The 26,764-nt window shown below is 53.9% G+C and overlaps 1 protein-coding gene across 6 annotated transcripts; it reads left to right on the plus strand.

Annotated features, from left to right (window-relative positions):
* Positions 1-951: 951 nt before the first annotated feature.
* Positions 952-26,586, plus strand: FBLIM1 (filamin binding LIM protein 1). Of its 6 annotated transcripts, XM_027060328.2 has the most exons (9): positions 952-1,096; positions 2,599-2,755; positions 7,809-8,078; positions 13,758-13,927; positions 14,432-14,546; positions 17,302-17,471; positions 20,598-20,776; positions 21,556-21,673; positions 24,761-26,586. In XM_027060328.2, exons 3-9 carry the CDS (start codon positions 7,829-7,831, stop codon positions 24,872-24,874), a joined length of 1,116 nt encoding a protein of 371 aa, XP_026916129.1. In that variant the 5' UTR covers positions 952-1,096; positions 2,599-2,755; positions 7,809-7,828; the 3' UTR covers positions 24,875-26,586. The 6 variants fall into 6 exon arrangements, with proteins under 6 accessions (XP_026916129.1, XP_026916128.1, XP_026916127.1 ...); XM_027060327.2 differs by lacking the exon at positions 952-1,096 and having other exon boundaries at positions 2,458-2,755; XM_027060326.2 differs by lacking the exons at positions 952-1,096; positions 2,599-2,755 and adding an exon at positions 3,066-3,185.
* Positions 26,587-26,764: the final 178 nt, after the last annotated feature.

Raw genomic sequence — 26,764 nt, forward strand, 5'->3', positions numbered from 1 at the left:
AAAGCACAGAGCCCAACACGGGGCTTGAACTCACGAACCGTGAGATCATGACCTGAACCGAAGTTGGCCGCTTAGCCAACTGAGCTACCAGATGCCCCAAATAAATAAAACTAAAAAATACATTTTATTTTTAAGTAATCTCTGCACCCAGTGTGTAACTCAAACTCATGACCCCACAGGAGTCCTGTGCTCCACGGACTAAGCCAGGTGCCCCTCCCCTATGTTATAGGTGAGGAAACAGGAGCCTCAGAGAGGGAAGGAGTTTGTCCAAGGTCATAGCCAGCACCAGAATGCTGGGAGTTAAGCTGAAGTCTGACCTCAAAGCCCATGTATTTCCTCCTGCCTCCCCGTCCTTGGAGTGTCCTCCTCTGTTCTCACGGCTGGCCCTTCCTCATCTCAGCCCATATGTCACCCACCCCCCAGAGAGGCCTCCCCTACCCCCACCCGTACCCCTTACTCTGTCGCAGCCCCTTGCTCCTTCCATCATGGCACATATCACCATTATATTATGGTCACCGTGATACAATGGTAGTTATTACGTTAATTTGTGTTACATGTTGATCTCCACCAACTCTCCGTAAGTTCCGTGGGGACAAGGATTAATTATGTCTGACGTGATTCCCTTGGGTTCCTCCACTCGTTGTTAGCACACAGTAGGTGCCCCACCATGTCTGTTGCATCAAAGCCCTCTTCTGTGGGTGCCACGTTGCCCTCTGACTGGGCAGCAAATGTCCGCGCTGCCCTGGATCTTTCCCCCCAATCTCTCTCCCACCCCCTCCTTGCCACCTGGGGTCTCAGATGCCACAGCCCTAATAAAAGATGGAGGCCCTTTGCTCAATGGCTTGGAAGAGAGCTGGTCCAAGACTAGCAGGATGGAGACGGGGAGGGAGCAGGGCCTCTCTGAGCCTGCGGACAAAGGGCGTGTGTTCCCATCCAATGCACTTCCTGGGTTTCCGTTGCAGGAAGCTTGGCACCTGCCAAGGTGACACTGACACCATCCGGGCTGCTGGTGTGGGACAGCCTTAACCAGGACACTCCTCTCCACGCGGGAGCAGAGACGGAGGTGGCACGGGTGGCCGGGGGTGCTGGACAGCAGGTAGGTGGTGGCAGCTGGACCTCCACATGTCCCTTCGACCTTCCCCCTTCCCCAGCCAGTCTTAACCCAGAGCAGATGTGCAGAGGTCTGGGCCCCAGATGGAGTTGGTGTGACTTTGGACGAGGCCCCAGCTCAACCCTTCGGTGCCTCATTGTCCCGTGCAGGGGGCGCAGGGAGGTGGCTCAGGGCATATGAAAATGAGGGACGGTGGCCCCATTTTTATCTGTTTTAAATAAGCTTCTGGGTCACAAAACGCTGGAAAAGGGGGTTCTAGGGCCCAAACTATCTGCAAACCCCTGGATCGCAGCTTCCTCTGTAAGGTCCTTCCCATCTCTGGCAGTCAGCAGCCCCCTCCTTCCTCCTGGGGAAGACTGCTCCAAGAAGTGCTACAGGGAGGGGGCGAGGGGGGGGGAATGAGCCTGACCCAGGCCCCAGGCAGCCTGGAGTCTAAGTCCCCTCCGCCCTCAAGCCTCCACTTCTGCATCTGTGAGGGCCGCAGGTGCACAGGGGCCACAGGCCCAGCACAGCCGTGTGTGCACCCAGGGGCATTGGCTGGTTCGGATTTGAACCCAGCTCTGCCACTCGCCCCTCGTGTGGCCTCGCACCTCTTGGAGCCTCGGTCTCCTCAACGGTGAAGCGGAAAGAACCAGCCCTGCCGCACGGGCCGTCCTGGAGATTCAGTGGAAAGGTCTGTAGGTGGGGCGCCTGCAGATGTCGACGTCAGTAGCTCCTACGATGTTGTTATTGCAACGTGGCTGAGACGGTCCATAAAAGAGGATGACAAAAGTGGGTGAGGGACTTAGGCTGGGAGGAGGAAGAGGAGGAGAGGTGAGGGATCCAAGTACCCCCTCATGACCCCCCTGCGCTTGAGCCCCTCCCTCGGGAGCAACACCAGAGCCATCCTGGCCAGCGCGACTGTAACTTGGGCCACAGGGGAAAGCCAGAGGCTGCCTGGCCTCTTCCCCCAGATGCCGCTGGGTCCAGCACTCCTCTGGCCTCAGCTGCTGTGGCTTTAATCAAAAGAACAATCTGCCTCTGAATCAGACCCAGATTCCTTTTCCCAGCAATGTTCCCCGAGGCCTCCAGGGACCCAGGCGGCCCATCCAGGCTCTATCTCCTGTCCCAGGGCCCAGGCTCTGTTTACTCCTCCCCTCTCCAAATTCTATCTACTTTGGCTTGGAGGGGGGGGGTGGGGGGAGTGCAGGAGGTGGGAGAGAGTCAGAGACTGGAACCAGAGTGGCAAACCAGGTGACCTGATTGCTGGCTGGGCCCTGCCTAGCCGGCTTCCTGAAGGGGCCTCTGCCCCAGGGGCGGGGGACACTGGGACCCAAGGGCTTACAGATCCCCACAAGCAGTGATGACAGCAAACTGAGATGACCTGTTCCCCTGGACATCTGAGACACCCACCCAGGGTCACCCCCTAAAAAAGCCCCAAGCCCAGTATATACTGACCACTGGCTACCCCGGTGCTTCTCACCGTCATTATCCTCTTTTATCCTCAGGCTGACCCCAGGCAGCCAGCACTCCCATTTTACAGACGAGAGAAGGAGGCTCCAGGAGGCGGAGTGACTGCCCAGGGTCACTCGGTTAGTGAATGGCCTTGGAACCCAGGTCCACCTGACTCTTAGGACCCTAGGAGAGCTGAGGCCAAACTCCGACGTAAGTACCCCCCACCCCCCTTCCACCCGACCGGGCAGGTGGGCCGCCAACCCAGGTGACCTAGGGAAGGGGGAGGGGGCAAGGACCCCGGAGGGCGCGCAAAGGGAGGGGAGTGGGCAGCGGGGGAGGCCTCCCACCCCGGGACTGGGCCTTGGAGCCGGGAGGAGGGGTCGAGGGAACAAAGGGCGGGCGGCGGGGGCGGCGCGGGGCGAGGCCGGGCAGGTGGGGGGGCAGGTAGGAGCCGCTTCCGCCGGCGGGAACCCCGGGCCCCCTCCCCCTGAGCTTCACCTTTTATGGTAAGGCGGCCGGGGCGGCGGGGCGGAGGGAGCCGAGGGGCGGGGAGGGCGGAGGGGGCGGGAGGCGCCGCGCCGCTCCCGGCTCTGCTCGCTCGGGCGTCGGACCGGAGCCGCTGGGGGCGCGGGCGACGCAGGTAAGCGGGGCGAGGGGGATCCTGTCCTTCCGTCCCTGCCCCGGCGGCACACAGGTGACAGCGCGGGCCGCCCCTGGCCGGAGCCCTCCCCCCCCCCCCACGTTCCCCTCCCTCCGGGGTCGGGACCCCAGCCCCGGCGCTCCGGGGAGGGGGGGGCGGGGGGCCGCCTCCCGTCCCAGCCCCCGGTCTCTGTCCCCGGAGCCGGGGGAGGACCGGTGTCCCTGCCCGGGAGCAGGGGCGCCAGGGGAAGAGGTGGGCAGGGCGGAAGCTCCCGCACAAAGAGGACAGCGTCCCGCACATGGATCGAATTAAAGTCCCCGGCGGCGCCCCACCGTGACCCGGCCGGTCGCCCAGCTAGGCTGCCTGCGGGAGGGCGCCGGGTTTCCGGAGCTTGGGGGAGCTCCGGGCCCCTTTACCCAGCCCGGGTCAGGCGAGGGAAGAGGAGGGGCCCCAGGGCCGCCCCTCTCTGGGCCTCAAATCCCTGGGGTGGGGGGGGGAGGGTGGGCTGGGAAGGGGTGTGCCGTGGGGGCGTCTTGGCGTGGATCCCCCTCCGGCCCATCCCCGAGGACCCCGGGAAGAGCTTGGGCAGCGCCCAGATTCCTGCTCTTAACGACGGAGGCCAAGTCGGGTCCTCCCAGGCCCCCCAAGCCAGCCCAGCAGCTGGGGGCTTCTCCTCATCAGGAGCTTGGATAACCAGCTGGCTCTTGGCACCTACCTAGTACCGAGATCTCCCGCACCTTCTCTCCTTGTGCCCTGTCTGCCAACCACCTTTCAGGACAGACCTTTTTAATTCTCACTTGGTGAAAAAACTGAGGCCCAGAGAGGGTCAGTGACCTGCTCAGGGTCACCCAGCAGGAAAGAGGTGGGGCCCGGTGTGAATCCAGCTCCGTGTGCTTCCTTGGCTTCCCTGAGGTAGGAGAGGGGGAAGGGGAGCCTCTACCCAAGGCTGCGGGGTCCTCAGCGGTGGGGGTGGGCACCGTCTCATTGCCACCACCCCCCAACCCCACAAATCTAATTCTGAACCAAGCATAGATTGCTTGGTCAAAGTATTAAAGAACAAAGCTTACAGGTGGTTCCAGAGTTTTTCGGAGGGGGTTTGAAGGAGTAGGAAGGAAGGGAAGGAGGGGGGCACTACCGGGAGGCTCTCCAGCTCAGGCAGCCTGTCCCCTGCCCTGGGCTGCAGCCTAAAGCCGGGCTGGGTGGCTGGCTGGCTGGATCTCAGCCTCCTTCCTTCCTCTCGACAGGAAATGACTTTCTTTCCCTTTGTTCCCACTTTCTCCGCTTACCCAACTGGATCTCAGATTCGCCCTCTGTGGGAGGAAGGATGGGGGAGGAGGGTCCCCTGGGTGCGGCTGGCCAGTAGCCCCACAGGGAGCTTTCTCACACACACACACACACACACACACACACACACCCGCTCTGGGGTGACCTGGGGGCAGTGGGACCAGAGGAGGCCTAGGCTCCCTCTCCTAGCAGCCTTGGGCCTGACTGACAGGCTTTTGAAAATCCCAGCTCGACCCCTTCCCCCAGGGCCCCAAAGAAGTCCCTGCCGGGAACCGCAGGGAGGGGTGGGGGCGGGTGGAACTGCCCAGCTGTGAACATCTGGCCTCCCAACTAGGACGTTTGCCTTGGATGTTTTCCGAGAAACCCACAGATCTGACTTCCCAGAGGAGTGGGCTGGGGCGGAGTGGGGGTCAGAGCAGGGTGGGAGGGAGGCGGAGGGGGCATCCACAGCATTCTGTCTGGGGATGAGCCCAGAATGACTGACCACAGGATAATAGATCTGGACTGGGCCACTCTGGGGTGAGAACAGGCTGAGGATTTGGAGGCCCCCGTACCATCCAGGGAAGGAAAAAGTGTGGCATCTCAGGTCCAAGGACACCCTGGGACTCGGGTCAAATGGTGCTCATTTAGAATTCTGCATCTGCCGAGACGGCCTAGAAAAATCACTTAACCTCTCGGGGCCTCACATGGCACTACCTGTAAAGTGGGGGCGTAACAGGCTGTTTTGCGACTCAGGTGCGTTTTGAGACTCAGAAAGCTTGTACCGCGGTGCCTGGCACACAGCAAGTGCCATTGTTGTTGTTTCTTGGATGTAAATCTCTGAAAACCGCTTACAAAAATAGACTCTTAAACTCGTAACAAAGTGTAAAGGCAAAGGATAAAACCATATGGTTTTGGGTTTTTTTTTTATTTTTTTTAACGTTTATTTATTTTTGAGACTGAGAGAGACAGAGCATGAACGGGGGAGGGGCAGAGAGAGAGAGAGAGACACAGAATCCGAAGCAGGCTCCAGGCTCTGAGCTGTCAGCACAGAGCCCGACGCGGGGCTTGAACTCACGGACCGCGAGATCATGACCTGAGATGAAGTCGGATGCTCAACCGACTTAGCCACCCAGGCGCCCCAAAACCATATGGTTTTATATCACTAGGACAGCTCACATAAGTCTATACACTTCCAGACATCACTTCCAGAACAAGAAACAAAAGGACAGTACTTTTCTTTATTTGTTTTTTAAGTTTATGTATTTATTTTGAGAAAATGAGGGAGAGAGAGAATCCCAAGCAGGCTCCACACTGTCAGTGCAGAGCCTGATGTGGGGCTCAGACTCACGGGACCGTGAGATCATGACCTGAGCCAAAACCAAGAGTCATATGCTTAATCGACTGAGCCACCCAGGGGCCCCCAAAGGAAAGTACTTTTGAAGAACTTTTAAAGCTCTCTTCCTGTGTTGGGTTCCTTATTCAGAACGGATATTTTTATTAATCAGACTGAGCTATATGTTTTAACCAAACGTGTAAACCAATTTAAGAGGAACTGAGGGACGTGTATTGTGTTTGCTCCTGTAATTCCTTCAGTCACCAAGAGAGACCCAGGTGGCCAGTGGCTTTGAGATACAGAGGGGGCCCTGTGAGTGGCCACTCGGGCTCCAAGTCTGTCATTAGGGTCCCTCAGCCCCACTTCTTGAGATTCACTCTCTGGGTCTCTGTTAACTCTCCTCTCCATGGCTCTCTCGATGGCTTTGAGGCCATGTCAGAGTGGCTCAGCCACAGAGTGAGTTAGAAAGAAGGGTGCTTTTCATCCCTGGGAGCCCAGTGAGGAGTCCTCCTGGCTGAATGTGGTCACTTGCCTTCCCCCCACCCGCACGGCCCCCCTCAGCCTTGGCCCTGGAGGTTACTGTTTGCAGGCACAACCTGGGAGATGGAAAATGGGGCCCTTGACATCAGGAATGCCGCTCTGCTCCCAGATTCTTGCTCTGATGCCCACTCTGGACTTGGGTCACAAAGATTGCGGGCATAGCTGAAGTCATGTGCAGTCACTTGGGGAGTAGGAGCAGACATGGTGACCCTGAGCCAGTATGTCCTATGATGGGCTGTCATCACCCTGAGGAAGCAGACAGCTGCCCCAGGGAGAGGGTCAGGAATCAGGGGAGGTTTCGTGGAGAGGTGATGTCTGAGCTGAAAAAACTGACGCTCACCCCGGGGTAGGGGCAGGGGAGGAAAACCAGGGGGTGGGAACACACCAAGGCAGGTAAGAGAGAAAGTTGAGAAAAGGTGAATGGTCCAGGGTGGTCAAAAAAGAAGTTGAAGCCAGAGGAATTTGCTAGTAGGAGCCATGGCAGGCTTTTGAGTAACAGGGAGACAGATTGATGGTCTAGGAAGATCAAGGCAGGAGGCAGGAATGGAGACCACTGGCGCTCCCATCCCTGCCTGAACCAGGGCCTGGTTTTGGAGATGGGACAGAGTGAGAGAGTCTGACGATAGAATCAAGACTTGATTGGATACAGAGGTTGACACAGAGAGAAGGATGCGGGCTTGTGGGCTGGGCTGGGAGAGGGTGGCAGGGCCGAGTGGCCAAGAGCCTGGGCCCTGCGTCCAAATCCCAGCTCCGCTGCTGTGTGACCCCGAACAAGTGACTTTACCTCTCTGAACCTTTGTTTCCTCATCTGTCAGGATAGTCATAGTGCCTCTCCCCCAACAGTTGGGAGGATTTAGAAGTCAGGGGGCAGAAAGTGCTTACGGCAGCGCGGGCAGGGTAGGTCTTGATCAACAGCAGCTCTGATTGTTTTCCTGTCCCCTTCTGCCTCCTGGAACCCGCCCCTGTGCTCTGACAGTTGACGCTGTCTCCCTCCCCCAGCAGAGCTGGCCTGGACCCCCGGAACTTCCTCCCTCCCAGGAGAATTGGATCCCAGGGGAGGGAGGTAACTGGGGTGTGGCCCAGTGGCAGGCCGGGCCCTGGGCTGGGACCAGCACCGGGGGTGGGGAGCCAGAGGGCCGGCAGGAGCCTCGCACTTGAGGAAAATTAATCATTTGTGAGGTGAGCAGGGCAGGGCTGCCCTTTGCTCCCCCAGGTGTGTAGGTTGGCAGGGGAGGGGCGGTCAGGACCGTTGGGTCCCATCCCTGCGGCCAAGTCACCTGGTGGACGCCCACCCTCCCCCAAAGGACGTCCCCAGGCCCTTTGTCTCTGGTGGGGCTGGCCCGGGCCGCTGGCACAGTAGAGCGGCTGCTCCTGTCTTGTCAGGAGAAGGGAGGCTCGATGCCCTGGGGATGTCTGTCTGTCTAGGTGGAGCACATCCCTGTGCCCTAAGCCCTGCCCAAGCCTGTGCCCCGCTCTGTCCCCAGCACCACCAGGAGCGGAGACGATGGCCTCGAAGCCTGAGAAGAGGGTCGCCTCGTCTGTCTTCATCACACTGGCACCCCCGCGTCGGGATGAGGCTGTGGCCGAGGAAGTGAGGCGGGCAGCTTGCGAGGCCCGGCCTGGCCGCTCCCGGGAGCCCCCTGCTCCCACCAAGGCACCCGGGGCTGGCTCGACAGGGAGGCCCAGCCTTTGGACTCCACCTGCCAAGGCCGCAGCCCCAGGGCCAGCTGTACCATCTCAGCTCTCCAATGGAGGTAAGAGGGTGAGGGGGCTGGGCAGAAGGTTGGCTCAGAGGCAGCACTGAGGTGGGGAGGAAGGGGCCGACTCTGACGTTATTCATTCATTCATTCATTCATTCATTCATTCATTCATCAAGCACCTACTATGTGCCAGGCAGACACAAACCCACCTGCCTAGGTTTGAATCCTGGCTCTTCTCTGTTCCTCAGTTTCCTAATCTATAAAGTGGGCGTAATGATAGTACCTTCCTCAGAGGGTTGTTGTGAGGAATGGAAGAAGTAAAACATACGTTGAGGCCAGCGCCTGCCATGTAGAAAGTGTTAAATGTGTTACCTGCGGTTACTTTTCTGGGCCAGGCACTGGGGACAAGTAAAGGAAGACAAGGCTTTCAGCCTACAGGAAACTTAAATCTTAGCGGGGGAAACAGATGACAAAATTATATGTTGGGGAGACACAAGTGCTGTACGGAAATAAAACACGGTGAAGAGGTGCGGAGTACAACTTTTTATGGGGTAGTCAGGATGGCTTCTCCAAGGAGGTGACATTTCAGCTCTGATAAGACCTGAATGACAGGATAGAGCTGGCCCGCGGGAACAGCAAGTGCAAAGGCCCTGCGGCAGGAATGCATCGGGCATGTCGGAGGACCTCAGAGGGGGTTTTATTCTCTCGCGGGCTCTGCCACTCACGTGCTGTGTGGTCTTACGCAAGCTGTTTCTTTGCTTGGTTCCCTGCTCTGGAAAGTGGGAATTTGGTCGTGTATATGACACACCCATCACAGAACGGATCTGCGTCATAAATGGCTTTTCTTTACCTTGTGCCTGGCTCTGCTGCCGTGGTGACAGAGAGCCTTCCGGTCCTCTCTCCCTGCCACTCCGTGGAGTCTCAGCTGTTGGTTGGGTAGAAACAAGGAAGAAGGACAATCCAGGGGCCTGGGGCAGGGGGATGTCTTGACTAATGGGACACCAGGTGGAATCGGGAAGCAAAGAGACATCAAGGACAACCCTCCGGAGGTCCCCCTGGGACCTGCTGTCCCCGAGCAAGGCTAGGGCAGCCCTGTGCGTCCATCACCACACAAACCACCTAAAGACCAGTAGAGCTGCCAATTCCAGGTGGCCAGAAAGGGGCAGGAGAAAGGGCCACACGTACACACGTGTGGGAATGCACGGACGTTCGTGCAGCATGCCTCTTCATACGACCCAACCTTGTGAACCGATCTTTCCTTCCTAACCACACATCACAAGAACACAGCCTCTTCCAGGTGCTTCCATGTAGAGCCAGGACCACGATGACCGGAATTCACACATCAGGACAGGTGATCCAGTTGAAGAAACTTACGTCCCTTCTGCATAGGAGAGGGAGTCCAGGAAACATAGTTTAGATGCCCAGACGCCAACGTTTCCGGGACATGTTCATGGGTCATCGGATCCTGGGATGGGTGGATTTTGTGGCAACAAAACCAGAGCCTGGGAGGGGTGCCTAGCAGCGGCCGGCCCGCCGTTTTGCTTGCCAAACTGGCAAACGGGCAGAGCGCGGGGAATCTTGGGGTTCGGCCTCACTTGAGTGAGACAGGTTCTAGGTGAGCAGCTTGGTCATGAGTCTGGTCTGAGCACAGAACACAAAGCGGGAGCCATCTCTGCTGCAGGCTGTCCCCTGACGCCCCATCCAGTACTTGTCCCCTGGGCAATCCACACACGTCTCTTTGGCCCTTTCATCCTGGCAGCGGTCCCCACTCCCCTCTAGATGCTCGCGTGCACTTACACGGATGCACCAGCTCACAGTCAGGAGTCAGTTTTTCTCGGCTTCTCTTTAAAAAGCTGCGTCTCCTCTTCCTGCTCGTGGCCACTCGAACAGAATCGCCCGGGGTCCTCTGCACACCCGCCTGGTGGCCTCAAGCCCCTCTCTGTCTTGAATTCCTATCCTGGCTGGGGACAGAAGGCAGGTCCCGGGAGAGGCCTGAGCGTGCCTCTGCCTCTCCGTGATCCGGTTCCTGACTCACTTGAGCTCATCTGGAGCAAGGCTCTCACACTGGAGCAGCCTCAGCTCCATGAGGGGCTTGTTCAAACAGAGCCGGCTCGGCCCCACCCCGGGTGTTTCTGATTCAGCAGGTCTGCGGTGGGGCCAGAGAATTTGCATTTCTTACACATATCCAGGTAATGCTGATGCTTCCGTGGGGGGGCCACACTTGAGAACTGTTGTTCTAGCCCAAAGGCAGTAAGCAGGAGAAGCTTGGGGAGTAGAAGACTGGTCTGTCTGCCTGTCTGTCTTTCTTTCTTTCTTTCTTTCTTTCTTTCTTTCTTTCTTTCTTTCTTATTTATTTTGAGAGAGAGAGAGAGAGAGAGAGCTAGGGAAGAACAGAGAGAGAGAGAATCCCAAGCAGACTCTGCACTGTAAGCACAGAGCCAGATGAGGGGCTCGAACTCACGAACCATGAGATCGTGACCTGAGCCGAAATCAAGAGTCACACACTTAACCGACTGAGCCACCCAGGTGCCTTTGAAAGACTAGTTTTCAAAGTGTGGCCTTTGTGGGGCGCCTGGGAGGCTCAGTCAGTTAAACATCTGACTCTTGGTTTCGGCTCAGGTCAGGATCCCACGGTTTGTGAGTTCGAACCCCGTGTCTGGCTCTGTGCTGAGAGCACGGAGCCTGCTTGGGGTTCTGTCTCTCTCTCCCTCTCTCTCTACCCCTCTGCCACTTGTGCTGTCTCTCTTTCTCCCAAAATAAATAAACTTAGACAAAAAATGAAGTGTGGCCTTTGAACCAGCAGCTTCACCTGGGAACTTTTCAAAAATGTAAATTATCAGGCACTTCCCCCCAAGCCTGCTGAGTCAGAAGCTCTGGGGGTGGGGCTCACCATCTGCCTTTGAGCAAGCCCCCAGATGATTCTGTGGCTTACTCACAGGTCTAGAATAATCTTCCCATCTGTACAGTCCCTCAGTCCTTGGGAGAAAGCAGAAGGGGCTCATTATCTTTCTCGAATGGACAAGAAACCCGAAGCCCAGAGAGGTGCCCCCGTGAATCAGCAGGGAATGGGACAGAGCCCAGGTCTTTAGGGGGCAGGGCCTCAGGCGCTTTCCATCTGCTTTCCATGGGTGTGAAGAGAGTCTGACCTTGTGAGGCCTGGCCTGCCTTGTGCCCCAGACATAGGAGGGGGACGGAGGGCAGACGCGGACCAGACTCCGTGCCCTCTCTCCCTGGGGCACTAAGAATAGTGCTGTCCCTGCACATGGCAGCCAACAGAGGATTTTCAGGGCCTGACCCCCAGTCGCCTCCTCCAGGGAAGCTGGGCAGTGCCTCGACAGGACAGCATGGAGGGGTGGAGGTCACCCCCACAGAATAGTGAGCATTCCTGGACAGAGCAGAGCCTGGGGCTGAGGCAGGAACTGGGTGAGACCCAGCCCTCCTCCTCCCTGTGCAGAGCCCTGGGATCCAGGCCCCCCCCCCCCGCCCCCCACCGCGTGGGCCTCAGCCTTCCCTGCAGGCGTTAAGCTGTGCTAACCTTGAACATGACTTCATGCCAGGGTGCTTTTCTTGGGTTTGTACTAGCGTTTGCTATTGGGTTCTTTTTTTTTTTTTTTTTTAATGAAATTTTCGAACATACACAGAATAGAGCAGCTAGAGGAATCCTGCTTATCCTGGATCCAGTATCAACAGTTGATAAGATTTTGCCACATTTGTATCGTCTATTCCATTTCTGTGTTCTTTTTTACTTTTCTTTTGTGATTTATTTTTTTATTATTTTTCTAAATGTTATTTCAATCCAAGTTAGTTAACATATAGCGTAACAATGGTTTCAGGAGTAGAATTTAGTGATTCATCACTTACAACACCCAGTGCTCATCCCAGTAAGTCCCCCCCTTAATGCCCATCCCCCATTTAGCCCATTCCCCCCCACCACCCACCTCCCCCTCCAGCAACCCTCAGTTTGTTCTCTGTATTTGTCTCCCATGGTTTGGAGCACCTGGGTGGCTCAGTCGGTTGAGCATCTGACTTAAGCTCAGGTCACGATCTTGTAGTTTGTGAGTTCAAGCCCCACATCGGCCTCGCTGATGTCAGCACAGAGCTCACTTCGGATCCTCTGTCCCCCCCTCTCTCTGCACCTCCCCCACTTGTGCTCTCTCTCAAAAGTAAATACACATTAAAACATTTTAGGAAAAAGGAAGGGTCTCTTATGATTTGCCTCCCTCTATGTTTTTATCTTATTTTTCCTTCCCTTCCCCTATGTTCATCTATTGTGTTTCTTAAATGCCGCATGAGTGAAATCATATGGTATTTGTCTTTCTCTGACTCACTTTTATCGTTTAGCCTGACACATTCTAGTTCCATCCACGTTGTTGCAAATGGCAAGATTTCATTCTTTTTCATCCCCAAGTAATATTCCATTGTGTGCGTGCGTGTGTGTGTGTGTGTGTGTGTATACATACCACATCTTCTTTCTCCGTTCATCCGTCGATGGATATTTGGACTCCTTCCATAATTTGGCTAGCGTTGATAGCTTCTGTGAAGTAATTTAAAGGAAACCCCAGTAACTGGGTCATTTCAGCACCGCATTCTTCAGGGTGCATGTCCAAAGATGGCCATTATCTAATGCTCTCTCCACTCTTAATTTTCCCTGACATGCCGTAAAAATACTTTTCAAGTGTTGGGCTATAGCAGAACGAAAGGTTTGCTGTCTTTTCTTGTATACCGTATACTGTGTATTTGTGTTGTATCTTGCGTATATTTCTTGCATATTCAGTAGAATAGTTCACTCTTCCTTATCTACAAAATGAGAATTCATGAGATGATTTATCTTTTGAATCAAGATCCAAAAAAGGTCTGTGTCAGCACTGGCCAATGAAAATATAAAGCAGGTCACCAATGCAGGCCTCCTATTTTGAAATGTTCTATGGGGCACCTGGGTGGCTCAGTCGGTTGAGCATCTGACTTCGGCTCAGGTCATGATCTTGCAGTCTGTGAGTTCGAGCCCCGCGTTGGCTCTGTGCTGACAGCTCGGAGCCTGGAGCCTGCTTCGGATTCTGTGTCTCCCTCTCTGTCTCTGCCCCTCCCCTTCTTGCACTCTCTCTCTTTCTCTCTCTAAAAATAAGTAGACATTAAAAATATTAAAAAATAAAATAATGTTCTAGTATCCACATGGAAAAAAAGTAAAAAGGAATAAGGGATGCTAATTTTTTATACATTTTTAAAATGTTTTTATTTACTTTTGAGAGAGAGCGAGTGGGAAAGGGGCAGAGAGAGAGGGAGACACAGAATCCAAAGCAGGCTCCTGGCTCAGAGCTGTCAACACAGAGCCCGACGCGGGGCCTGAACCCACGAACTGTGAGATCACGAGCTGAGCTGAAGTCGGATACTTAACCGACGGAGCCACCCCGGCACCCCTGTTCTGGAGGGTTCTGACAGGTGCTGTTTTTGGAGCCTGCGCCATTTTACCTGCCCCCCTCACTTAACCCTCACAACAGCCCGCAAAGATGGATAGCCATTTTTCAACTAAGCAAACAGATCCAGAGAGATTGAGTCTCTTGCCTGAGGACCCACAGCAAGTCAGTGGCAGAGCCAGAGGCAGAACCCAGGTCTCGGTGACCCTGGACCTGAGCTCTTAGCCCCTCACGCTGCATGGCCTTCTGGGAAAGTGGACACCTCTTCTGTCCACCTGCAGAGAGAGACTCCCTCCAAGCCTCTCTCCCCTTTTGGTTGCAGGGTGTTCTCCCCCTCCTCCTACCCTGGATGGCGAGGACGCACTCCCGGACCTGGACCTCCTCCCACCTCCGCCGCCGTCCCCTGATGAGGAGCCCCCTGCCCCGACGGGGGCCTCCCTCATTTCGGACTTAGAGCAGCTGCACCTGCCCCCACCCCCACCCCCACCGCAGGTACTGCCGACCCCCCAGACAGAGCCCCGGGGGCCGAGGGAGGGCGAGGGCTAGTCTGCGCCTTTCAGGGACTTAAGCCTGGAGGTTGCTCCTGCTTGAGGGCCATCCCTCTTCGAAGCTTTCAAGCTGCTAAAAATTGGTCATGTTTTTCAAGGTCCCTGGAGAAGGGGCTCCCCACCCTCTTTCCGCTCGAGTACCCCTTTCAGCTCTGAGAAGATATTTTTAATCCTCTGCCCTTAACAGAGGCCGTTGTAGAAATGGGAGGGATTCCCGGCCAAGGAAAAACGATTCCAGGCGATTCCTCAGAAGGAAGTAGTTTTGGGCCCCGGTGGTACCTTCCTACTGAGTGACGTTAGGTCGCTTGCTTCTCTGCGCCTTGGTTCCCTCCTCTGAGCAGTGGGGCTAACTGTGCCCAGTGCCGCCAGAGGAGGAGCAGAGCTGAGAGGCCCGTGTGCGGTCCCACTGGATGTCACCTCTCCTGCCCTCCCTTCCATGTCCCCACAGTCCCTGGAAGAGAGGCCTCCACTCCAGCCTCGGCCCAGTCCCCCCAGGCCCTCGGAAGAGCTGCCACCTCCCCCAGAAGAGCCTGTTGGCTTCCACGAGAGAGAGGCATCCACAGGTACAGGCTCAGGCGTGGAAGGCTTCTGGGTGGTTCCCGGGGGCCCTCACTGCACAAGCATGAGCTTCCAGGTGGGAAAGTAGGAAAGCAGCGGCCACAGCATCTGTCTCCACTCACGGTTCAGTGATGGGCCTTAGAACTGTACATCGATTTTATTTTTACTGCCTTAACCTTTTTCCTTTATAACTGAAATCCATTTAAATATTGATCAGCAAGGGGCACCTGAGTGGTTCAGTCGGTTAAGCGTCTGACTCTTGGTTTTGGCTCAGGTCACGATCTCACGGTTCCTGAGTTCAAGGCCTGCCGTCGGGCTCCGTACTGACAGTGCGGAGCCTGCTTGGGATTCTCTCTCCCTCTCTCTCTGCTGCTCCTCTGCTCACTCACTCTTCCTCTCTCTCTCTCTCTCTCTCTCTCAAAATAAAAAAATAAACTTTTAAATAAATAAATAAATAGGGGCAGCTGGGTGGTGCAGTCGATTGAGTGTCTGACTTCGGCTCAGGTCATGGTCTCACGGTTTGTGGGTTTGAGCCCCACGTTGGGCTCTCTGCCGGCCGCATGGAGCCTGCTTCAGATCCCCTGTCCCCTTGTCTCTCTGCCCCTCCCCCGCACATGCTCGTTCTCTCTCTCTCAAAAATAAACATTTAAAAATAAATAAGCGGGGCGCCTGGGTGGCACAGTCGGTTAAGCGTCCGACTTCAGCCAGGTCACGATCTCACGGTCCGTGAGTTCGAGCCCCGCGTCAGGCTCTGGGCTGATGGCTCAGAGCCTGGAGCCTGTTTCCGATTCTGTGTCTCCCTCTCTCTCTGCCCCTCGCCTGTTCATGCTCTGTCTCTCTCTGTCCCAAAAATAAATAAACGTTGAAAAAAAAAATCATTAAAAAAAAAAAAAATAAATAAATAAATAAGCAAATAAATAAATATTGCTCTGCAAAACATGCTGTGATAGCAGAATGGCTTGAATTTTTTCACCGTTTGGTTTTTTGAACACACGATGTTCTCACGTAGACAAAACAAGAAGCATGAAAAGGTACACCGTGAAAAGCCTCCCCTTTGCCCCCATCCCTGTATCACCCAGTTTCCTGCCAGATCGACAGCCTCTGTTGTCAATGTGTCGCATATCCTCCCCGAGATAGGTTATGCATACGCAAGCAAATACAAGTACGTGTCCCCCCCTCCAACCCTGCCCATTTTTCCACAAATAGCAGCAAACTCTGGGCTGTTCTGCTCTTGGCTTTCTTTCCTTCCAGCATCTTAGAGCCCGTTCCACATCAGAACAGAAAGTGGGTCCTTTTTCACAGGTGCATAGTATTCTTTCCCAGGGCCCTGCCGTATGCATTCGACCAGTCGCCTGCGGATGGGCACTTAGGTGGTTTCTTGCTGTGACAGATAAGGCTGAGACGAATTGCCCTGCACGTAGGTCATTTTGCCTGTGTGTAGGTTTGTGAGAGAATTTCTGGGAGAGGAGATACTGTGGGCAAAGGGTAGGTGCATTCGTAACTTTGATCTTTTTGCGAAATTGTCCTTCGAGGTCCTACCCATCTGCTACCCGGTGAGGGCGTGACTGCCCGCAGCCTCCTTGGCCCCGTGTGTTACCCATTTAATTAGCAGCTATTAAGTGCTTACCATGCACCAAAAGCCTTCTCTACCCCGAGGTTATGAAATAAATTCTCTGGTTTCTTCTAGTCCTGTGGTTTCATTTTTCACACTTAGATCTCTGATACGTTTGGAATTGTCTGGGTATAAATGTATCACGGTGGACCCTCCTTTAAATTTTTGCAGATGGCAACCCGTTTGTCCTGACAGTGTTCTTCTTTTTTTAATGTTTATTTAAAAATTTTTTTTAACGTTTATTTATTTTTGAGACAGAGACAGAGCATGAACAGGGGAGGGTGAGAGAGGGAGACACAGAATCTGAAACGGGCTCCAGGCTCTGAGCTGTCAGCACAGAGCCCAATGCGGGGCTCGAACTCACGGACCGTGAGATCATGACCTGAGCCAAAGTCGGACGTTTAACCAACTGAGCCACCCAGGCGCCCCTGTTTATTTATTTTTAGAGAGAGAGAGAGAGAGGAGGAGGATGGGCAGGGGGAGAGAGGGAGAGAATCCCAAGCAGGCTCCATGCTGTCAGTGCAGAGCCTTTTGCAGGGCTCGAACTCAAACCGCGAGATCATGACCTGAGCGGAAATCAAGAGCCAGACACTTAACTGACTGAGCCACCCATGCGCCCCTTGATGCTGTGTTCTTTGATTTAGGCTTGCTTGCTTGCTTTCCTTTTTTTTTTTTTTTTTTTGTTTTGTTTTGATGTTTATTTATTTTTGAGAGAGGGACAGAGCGCAAGCAGGGGAGGGGCAGTGCGAGAGGGAGACCCAGAATCCGAAGCAGGCTCCAGGCTCTGCGCTGTCAGCACAGAGTCTGATGCAGGGCTCAAACTCATGAACCCTGAGATCATGACCTGAGCCGAAGTCAGACGCTTCACCGACTGAGCCACCCAGGTGCCCCTTTAAGATTTTATTTTTAAGTAATCTCTACACCCGGTGTGGGGCTCAGACCCACGACCCCAAGATCAAGAGTCGCGAGCTCCACCGATGGAGCCAGCCAGGCGGCCCTGATTTAGGCGTTCAGAGGCTGGTCACATTCCTTCTTACTGCTCCTCCTGAAATGAGGCCACACTCACGACCCCCAGGGCCCTGTTCCGGGGGGCGCCTGGGTGCAGTACTCCGGGACCGGAGGGCTTACAACCTGTGTCTCTACCCCAGACGTCTGTGCCTTCTGCCACAAGACCGTGTCCCCCCGAGAGCTGGCCGTGGAAGCCATGAAGAGGCAATACCACGCCCGATGCTTTACGTGCCGCACCTGTCGCCGTCAGTTGGCCGGGCAGAGCTTCTACCAGAAGGACGGGCGGCCCCTCTGTGAATCCTGCTACCAGGTAACCCCCCTGCGGCTAGGCCTCCAGGTACCAGGCGCTGTGCTGGGCACTTGGAAGGCGTCCCATTATTTCATTCCCCACAATCATCCTGGGAGGCAGGCACCACTGACCCACTTCACAGACGAGGAAGCTGAGGCTCAGAGAGAGGAAGGAGCTCAGCCAAGGTGTATTAGTTTCCTGTGGCCGCTCTAACAAATTACCGCAACCGTTGTTTGATAGCTTCAAACGACACTCATTTGTTCTCTTACGGTTCTGGAGGTCGGAAGTCCAAAGGCACGTCCGCACTCCTTCCAGAGGCTCTAGGGGAGAATCTGTTTCCTTACCTCTTCCCGCTTCTTCAGCTGCATCCCTTGCAGACTCTGATTTCTTTGCCCACCTTCAGAGCCAGCAGGGTGGCATCTTGCTTCAGCGTCCTGGTTCCTTCTTCAGCATCACATCTCCCTCTGCGTCCCCCTTACAGGGACCCTTGGGATGGCATTTAGGGCCCACCCAGGGTAATCCCCCCAAGTCAGGACCATGAACTCAATCACATCTGCCATCTCCTTTGCCCCTGAAAGTAGTCACAGGTTCCAGGGATTAGGACCTGTATGTCTTGGGGGCATTGACCCAGCCTGCCACACAAGGTCACCGTCCAGAAGGCGGTGGAGCCGGGATTCTCCCCCAGACCCATCTGGTTCTGGAGCCTGTCCGTGGTCTTCTATCTCACCTGAAGCCACAGGCTCCAGTGCACAGCCTTATGGGAATCTGTGTCACCTCTGGGTACCAAATGCGGTCTGGGAGGGCCAGTTTGGATGCCACGAAGTTAGAGTTGCTAACTCGCTGATGTGTGGCATAAAGACCACTCACAGACACGTCACCTGGGTGTGTGCGGGCCTCACCTTGTTCTTGCGGGTGGGTAGCACCTGGCGATCTGCACTTTTAACAATCTCTCCGGTGATTCTGGTACACGTCCCAGTTTGAAAATTACTGGTTCAAGGAGGTAGACTATTTGGAGCTGGAATAATCTAGAAAAACCCGAATGATCCGATGATAGTCTCAGCCAGTCTCCGTCTTACCACAGCCAGCAAAGCACACGGTGGGAGCAGCAAGGAGTCAGGCCATCCCCACCCCATCCTTCTGACCCCCATCACCGTGACAGTGGAGGACAGTCTTGTCCTCTTCTCTCACCTTGCAGCCAGGCAGAGGTGAGTCACTGAGGGGAAGCTGGGGCCAGGGTGGGCTGACAGCTGGAAGCAGCAGGAGGAAGACTCGGGCAGTGTTCTAGGGAGGGGAGGGAGGCCCCCAGGACACGGAGAGGGGACAATGCTGTCCCCACCAAATATGAGCAGATTATAGGCAGCTTAGGCAAACATACCTATCTGTCCAGATGAGCTCAGGTTAAATAAACACAGGAGCACAGCCAGGAACGGAAGAGACCTGCCTAGAAGAGAGGTGAGAAAGTGGACAGGCTGGAGGATCTTTGCTCAGTAACCTCTCTCCCTCCCTCCCTCCCTCTCTCTCTCTCTCTCTCTCTCTCTCTCTCTCCCTCCCTCTCCCTCCCTCCCTCCCTTCCTCCCTCCCTTCCCCACCCCCTTAATCCTCATTCCAGAAGGGATTTGAGGCAGCTTGTAAGAATGCACAAATACCCATACCTATAGTAATGTTGTACACGTAAACATTTGTTAAGAGAGTAGACCTCACATTAAGTGTTCTTACCACAATAAAATGTAAAAGATAGATAAAGAAATCAGAGGGGCACCTGGGTGGCTCAGTCCTTTAAGCATCTGACTCTTGATTTAGGCTCAAGTCATGATCTCACCGTTGTTCGTGGGATTCAGCCCAGGGCCAGGCTCCGCAGCCTACTTGGGATTCTCTCTCTCCCTTTCTCTCTCTGCCCTCCCCTACTCATGCTCTCTCTCTCTTTCTCTCAAAATAAATAAGTAAACTTTAAAAATAAATCGTGGGCACCTGGGTGGCTCAGTCGGTTAAGTGTCTGACTTCAGCTCTCAGGTCACGATCTCACAGTTCATGAGTTCAAGCCCGAGCCTTCTTTGATCCTCTGTCTCCCTCTCTCTGCCCCTCCCCACTCACACTCATGAGCTGTCTCTCTCTCTCTCAAAAATAAACATTAAATCAAAATGTATGTATATATTATACATTTTATATATTATATTATTTATATATTTATATGTTATATGTTTATGTATTATAAATAGAAATATATTTATGTTTTAATTTATATTAATATTTAATGTAATTTAATAAATATATATTATAAATATAAATATGTTATATTTATATATTATCTATTTATATGTTTATATATTTATTTATATTAGATTTATTTAAATTGATTTATTTAAATTTACTTATTTAAATTTATTTAATTTAAAATTTAAATTATAGTTAATTTAATAAATATATATTATAAATATAAATATATTCTATATATAATATATAAATATATAATATATATCATATTACATATAATATATATTATATATTATAATATATAGTATATAATATGATATATTATAATATATAGTATATAATATGATATATATTATATATTATTATATATTATTATATATATTATATATATAATATATATAATATATTACATATATTTTATATATATATCGAAGAGAGGAAAATCAAAGTAGAAAGTGAGATGAGACCAGAGGGAAAGTTAGTACCCCAAATACATGAATAAAAGACCCCTATAGTCATTCCTAAAGGTGGAGCATGGAATCTGACTCTGAGCTTTCAAGTGGCCTGATGGAGAAGGTTAAGAGTTTCAAGGTTGATTGTCTACAAGGTCAAAAGCATATCAGCTCTTCCAGGACTCTGAGGTTTAAGAGAGATTTCTCCCATGGGCCCTAGTGGACACGGGCCCTAAGCATGTCTTAGTAACAAAAAATGCGGTAATAGCTTCTTGGCAGGATTCCTCACTGTGGGCCAAGGATACCTTGCCAAGCTCGACTCATTTTAAGCAGCGGTAGAGGTTTGGGGGTGATAGTTTCAGGCTGAGCCCGTCTCCTGTACCCTTGCCCTTCTGGGCCCCTGTGGGTAGCCAGCCGGAAACCCCTTCTGGCTCAAGTGAGCACACCCATGGGATGGCTCTGAGGCAGTGTCCCTCTGTCCCAGGACACTCTGGAGAAGTGTGGCAAGTGTGGCGAGGTGGTCCGGGAACACATCATCAGGGCCCTGGGCCAGGCCTTCCACCCCACCTGCTTCACCTGTGTAACCTGTGCCCGGTGCATTGGCGACGAGAGCTTTGCCCTGGACAACCAGAATGAAGTGTACTGCCTGGACGACTTCTATAGGTACGGGAGGGGACCCCGCGCACCGGGTGGGGCCCCGCCAGAGCAGAGCCGCCGAGCCTGAGCTCTCGGGGCCGGAGCAGAGCTTTCCTGCGGTCTCTGGGCTCCCAGAAACCAGTTGGCCTGCCCCACACACCTGCTTGCAGCTGATGCTCTGGGTACCTGCGCCGGGCCAGCTGCTCAGTGTGGATTAGGCCCTTTTATCCCCAAGCCTGGGGATTAATAGGCAGGCAGGTACTCTGAAGGGTTCTGTTTTACAATGTGGAAACTGAGGCAGACAGCCGACAATTCTCCCAGCTGGTAAGTGTGAAGCTACGATTCAAACCCCCAGACCCCAGTAGCTCGCCTTAGAACACGCTCTGCCTGAGGCTCAGCCCCTGTCCTGGAGTTGCTCACTGCACAAGGGCAGCTGTGCCTGCTAAAAAGAAAGGGAAGAGGAAGGGGAAAAAAAAAACAGTGACCCACAATACGAGATAAATGAAACGGGGTTAAGCCCCAGTGAACACACAGCAGATTTCTCTGCTTTCTCAAATTCAAACTTTCCCCCAGTCACTTCCTTGGCTCGAGCTGATTATACCCTGGGAAGCCGGGTCCGATTACACAGGACTCTCCATCTGCTCCTGCCAGGAAGAAAGAGGCGTTTGTGGTTGTGGCTCCAGGTGCAGTCACATGGCAACACATCTGAAATAGCTCCGGAGGCCAACTAGAGCCGCCCCGGCTCCCACAGCTAATTTCTGCGGTCCTGGGCTGAGCGCCTCGAGCGTGGGTTCCCTTCCCTCTAGGAAATTCGCCCCTGTGTGCAGCATCTGTGAGAACCCCATCATCCCTCGAGACGGGAAGGATGCCTTCAAAATCGAGTGCATGGGGAGGAACTTCCATGAAAATTGCTACAGGTGCGAGGTGAGTAGGGCAATGAGGAGTTGGGGACGCGCTGTCCGCACGGCCCCGGAGCCCTGCCGAGAGCCCGCGGGGTGCCGGGCCTGCGCTGGGCACTGGGACACGGTGACCAGTCAGGGTGGGGGCTCTGCTCTCAGATGCTCACAGCTCAGTAGCGAAGGCAAATAAGAATGGAGATAATTGCAAATAGTGTCTAATAAGGAAAGCTCCGAGAGACGGTAAAAACCAAGGGCATCCTGCTTTTCCTCAAGGAGAGTCTCATGGGAAGGCTGATGGTGGGGTTATTGATCGGATAATCAAGGCTCACTCTCCATCTCGGTCCTGCCTATTTTGTGTGTTTGCTTTGTTTCCTCTTCCTGTGGGCTAACATCCTCTGTGAGGAGGCGGATACATGCCTGGCCACCGATGATCCAGCTTTCACATCTTCCAACTTAGAAACCTCATCAAGGGAACCGGTGTAGTCCCTAGAAGGGCTCTGATTGGCCCAGCCTGGGTCACATGTCCATTCTGGACCAATCACTGGCCGGGGCTACGATTGCCTACCCCTGGGGCCGGCAAAGCAGAACCATAGGAGACAGGAGTTGCTACAACCCTAGGAAGGGAGGGATGCTGGGCAGACGCACGGCACAGACATCGTCTCCAGGTGAAAGAGCATGTACAAATCAGCTTTGGGACAAAGAAGGCGGTGGTCAAGTCCAACCAGGGTGGTGGAATCAAAGGCGATCTTGTGGAGGAGGCGATGCTTCACCAGAGTCCTGCAGGATGAGCAGGAGTTCGCCAGGCATTCGGGGGGGGGGGGGGGGGGGAGAAAGTCCAGAAAAGAGGCACAGGCCTGTAAAACCCCACGGTGGCACAAGCAAGGCTGAAGAATCCGAGCGGGGGAAGTTTTTAGGTTTGTCTGTAGTGGAATGTGCCAAAGGGTGTGGTAGCAATGAGGCCAGAGGAAAGAAAAGGGCCTCCTGTGCCAAAGCTAAGGAGTCTGGACCTCAGGCTACAGGGTGGAGTGAGGCTGAGATGGGGAGGCTGCTTCAAGGCGGTGCTGTAGCCCCAGCAAGAAATGCCCCCCGAGCTGCACAGGGTCTCCCGCTCAGTGGGGTCCCCTGCTTGCTTCCGAGCTCTGCTGTCACCGACTTGAAGTGCTTCCTCTTTGAACAAGGATCTCGGCTTTGCACTTTGCCCCTGGACTCTGCAATTACAGAGTCAGTCCTGCTGGGGAGGCTCTCAGAGGCCTCCCCTGGCGCTTCCTCTGTCACCCCCATGTTGCTGATGGATCTGGCGTCTCTGGGGATGGGGACAAAGGTAGCTACTTTTATGGGTGCCATCCGTGGGGTGTCCCAGAGGAAATCTCTGAGCGTCTCAGAGGAGATCTCTTAATCAGCCCGTGAGCAATTCCAAACATTTATTTTATTTTGCACTTATTTATACACATGCTTGGAGCCAAGAGGCTGTTTGCACTGCTGGTGACAAGGGGGCTTGGAGAGAAGTTGACATATTGCCCATGTTATGTTGCGCGTTGGTTGTGGCTCAAGGTCCAGCTGATAACACATCTTGAAAGAACAATGATGTCATTCAAGAGCTTTTATCACCACCCTAGCCCTCATTAAGGCCCAGTGGTGATTCACTTTTCCCTGAGCCTGGCTGGTGAGCAAATAGGCCCTCCCTGCGTGCCCTTGGTCAGCTTGGCGAAGGTGGCCATGAGTGTCATCCCCCTGCTGCTAGCAGTCAGCTCAGACTGTGGCAGTTACATTTCAAGGGAAGGGGAGGGAAATGGGCTTCAAGGTGCCATCTCAGGTGAGGGATGATAAACTGAGGCAGAGAAAAGTGGTTCCAACCCTTGTCCGTCTGACTCGGGTCCAGCCAGCTTTCCACCAACCCTCAGCTCCCTCGCAGACTGTGACTCAGTCATAGTAGGGGTGTTTCCTCACTTGATTCTAAATTAGGAGAGGTCAGGGGCACCTGGCTGGCTCAGTCAGGGGAGTATGTGACTATTGATCTTGGGGTCTTGAGTTCGAGCCCCACGGTGGGTATAGAGATTACATACATACATACATGAGAGGTCACATATGGCCCTTGGGGACCTTAGGTTGGACACTTGGTACTCTCGGAATACCAAACAAGTGGCCATTAGAAATAGCACAGATCCTTGGCATTAAATTGCCTGCAGTCCCCTGTGGGACTTGAGGTGCATTTTCAGGGAAGAGACACATGAGGGCGCCCTTCTCCCTTGGCTGTGCTGGGCCCAGATGGCAGCCAGGACCCAACAGGACCCAAGCTGTCTCTCTGGGGACCAGCCCCTCTGGTCTGATCCATGCGGATTCCAGAGGATGCCAGCCGTGCCCTGAGCCAGGCCCCTGGACATCAACTGTTCCCATTGTTCCTCTCCAGTGTGTGTACAGGTGAGGCCCCGATGAGGTATGGGCTGTGGCAGCATGGTAAGGTGGGCAAGGTTTGGGCCTCGAATCCCCATCCTCCTTGATCCAAAATCCTTTGGTGATTTGAAAAATAAGAAATATTAAAGTTTGTACCAGTGTTGAAGCCGTACAGACAGGGGAGCAAAAAGAGACCACTGAACTCAGCCTGGAAACCTGTCCTGTCCCAGCTCTGGAACCAGCTCTCTGGTCTGGGGCAAGCCCATCCTTCCCCAGACCTTCAGTTTCCCCATCTGTAAAATGAAGCGACTGGACTAGATTCAGTTACTCCTTCAGGTGTTTATTGTATGCGTGTGGTATACTAGTCTCTGGTCTAGGTGGGACCTAGCGGTAAACGGGGTTATGGCCTCACAGAGCTTATGTTCTCAAAGGGCTGCCGGGCGCTCATTAAGGCCCTTCTAGATCTTTCCATCATCCCTCAGTGTCCGTGATTCTCCGAGTGTCCTCAGGTCTCCCCTCAGCTGACTCCTGCCCTCATCACTCACACCTCTGTGTGGCTGAAAGCCCGCATCGAATGTGCCCCTAGGCTTCCCTGACCCTTAGGGAGTACATTCGTTCAGTGAAATTCATCCACAGATGCTGGGGGAGACCCCGCCCCGTGCGGGCTCCGGGCTGCAGGGCTCAGGCTGGGGTCCATCCACTTGTGCCTCGTTTCCCGCAGGACTGCAGGACCCTCCTGTCTGTGGAGCCCACAGACCAAGGCTGCTACCCGCTGAACAACCGTCTCTTCTGCAAGCCATGCCACGTGGAGCGGAGTGCTGCAGGGTGCTGCTGAGGGCCCCCACTGGGCCCTGGGGCCGTGAGCTGCCCACTAGCCCTGGACTGGGGGCGGGGGGGGGAGGACCTTTCCCGACTCGGTTTGCCTTTCTGACCCACTTTTGCACACTCTCCTTCTGAGCCATGACAGGGGCCAGCCTGCCGCTCTGCCCACCATGTCCGGGATGTGAGGAGCTGAGCCACCCCAGCCCCACCCCCCTCCCAGCTCAAAGGCTGCTGGACAGTGCCCCTCAGACTTCCCACTCCTCCTTCTGCCCTCTGGGCTCTGGAAGGCTTCCATACCTTGAACATCATGTCCAGGTTTCCCATCTCCTAGGGTCGTGCCCCTCTCGAGCACTGGCCTTGACCCCCATTTCCATGGGTGAGTTGGGGTGAGTCTTTAGATGACACCCTGTAGCTGTCCAGTAGGGGGCGTAAGACCAGCTCTGGCTTGCAGGACTGAGCTGTTTGAGTAGAACTCCAGGGTCCTCCTTTAACAGCCCTTTTTTTAAAATTTTGAGATTTATATGATGAGAAACATTCTTTGAATTTGGGGCGAGGTGAGGATCTTAATAGGAAATGTTTCATAAATGTACAAGAATGTGACCTAATGGTGGCAACTGTGGACTTCTCACCGGGGGGACATGTCACGCTGATGTGGGCAGCAGACTCAGGCATGAACCTGAACAGCAGGGGCAGGAGGAGAGGGTGCTGTATGCTGACGTCCAAGGACGCCAGCAACCCCTCTGCCCTGCCTTCTGGCGCTCCTCCCATGCGCGACAGTGATTCAACAGACATTGATGAAGTGCCAATACTTTGCTGGGGAACAGGGTACCAGGAACTCTGAGTTTTCCTCCTATAGCCTTGACGGGGGCCGTGCGCACAAACCCCCCCACATGCACACACTCCTCCAAGGACAGTGCCAAGGTTGTCTGTTCAGCCCCCCGTTTATGCCCCGCCCCCAAGTCCCACTTGGACCCTCCAACGCAGGCTGCCTTATGACCACTGCTTCCTCAAGGCTGTACCTAGAAGATTCTCCTTCCCTTTTAAGGAAAATCACTTTGTTGCTTTGTAACTTTTTTTTTTTTTTAGTGTTTTCATTTTATTTTTGAAAGAGAGAGAGACAGACAGAGTGCTAGTGGGGGGAGGGGCAGAGAGAGAAGGAGACACAGAATCCGAAGCAGGCTCCAGGCTCTGAGCTGTCAGCAGAGAGCCTGATGCGGGACTCGAACTCACGGACGGTGAGATCATGACCTGGGCGGAAGTCGGACACCCAACTGACTGAGACACCCAGGCATTCCTGTTGCTTTGTAACTTCTAAGACGTTCTGTAGGGCGTGAACAAATGAAACAAAGTACTTGCCTCCCTGGGTCGTCTGGATGCAGCACACGCTCCTCTGCGGATGCCCTGGGCTCCAAGTACGAGGGCGGGGAGCGGGGTTTCTCTGTAGAGCCCCTTAGGGGCCTCAGAGCAGAGCCCAGCTTCTTACTCAAAGCTTGGGGAGTGAGCCCCACACTCGGGGCCCTCCCATACCACCTCCACAATTTTTGTCCTAACCGAGGCTCTCCTCTTCTCTTTTCCTTAAGATTTCCTTTGACTCACACCTACTTTTTAATTTTACTTACTTCAAACTTTAGTCCTGTGCTATGCAATATATCCCACAGTCACATGGTGATGTGCTAGTTATGTTTTTTCCTGTTACACGTGAAAATAAACGCATACCTAGTAGAAGTCTGTCTGTGTTCCTACCAAGATCTCACCCAGGTAAACGCTGGCCTTTGGTCATACCTGGAAAAATGTCTGTTGGGCATCTGCTCACTGGGGCATGATCGTTCAGGTGCCCCCAAACTGGGGCTCAGCTCAGCAGATGGAGAAAATCCTGCCCCTCCTCGCGCCCAGCAAGGCTGGC

Source organism: Acinonyx jubatus, chromosome C1, assembly GCF_027475565.1.
Source record: "Acinonyx jubatus isolate Ajub_Pintada_27869175 chromosome C1, VMU_Ajub_asm_v1.0, whole genome shotgun sequence".
NCBI classification, from domain to species: domain Eukaryota; kingdom Metazoa; phylum Chordata; class Mammalia; order Carnivora; family Felidae; genus Acinonyx; species Acinonyx jubatus.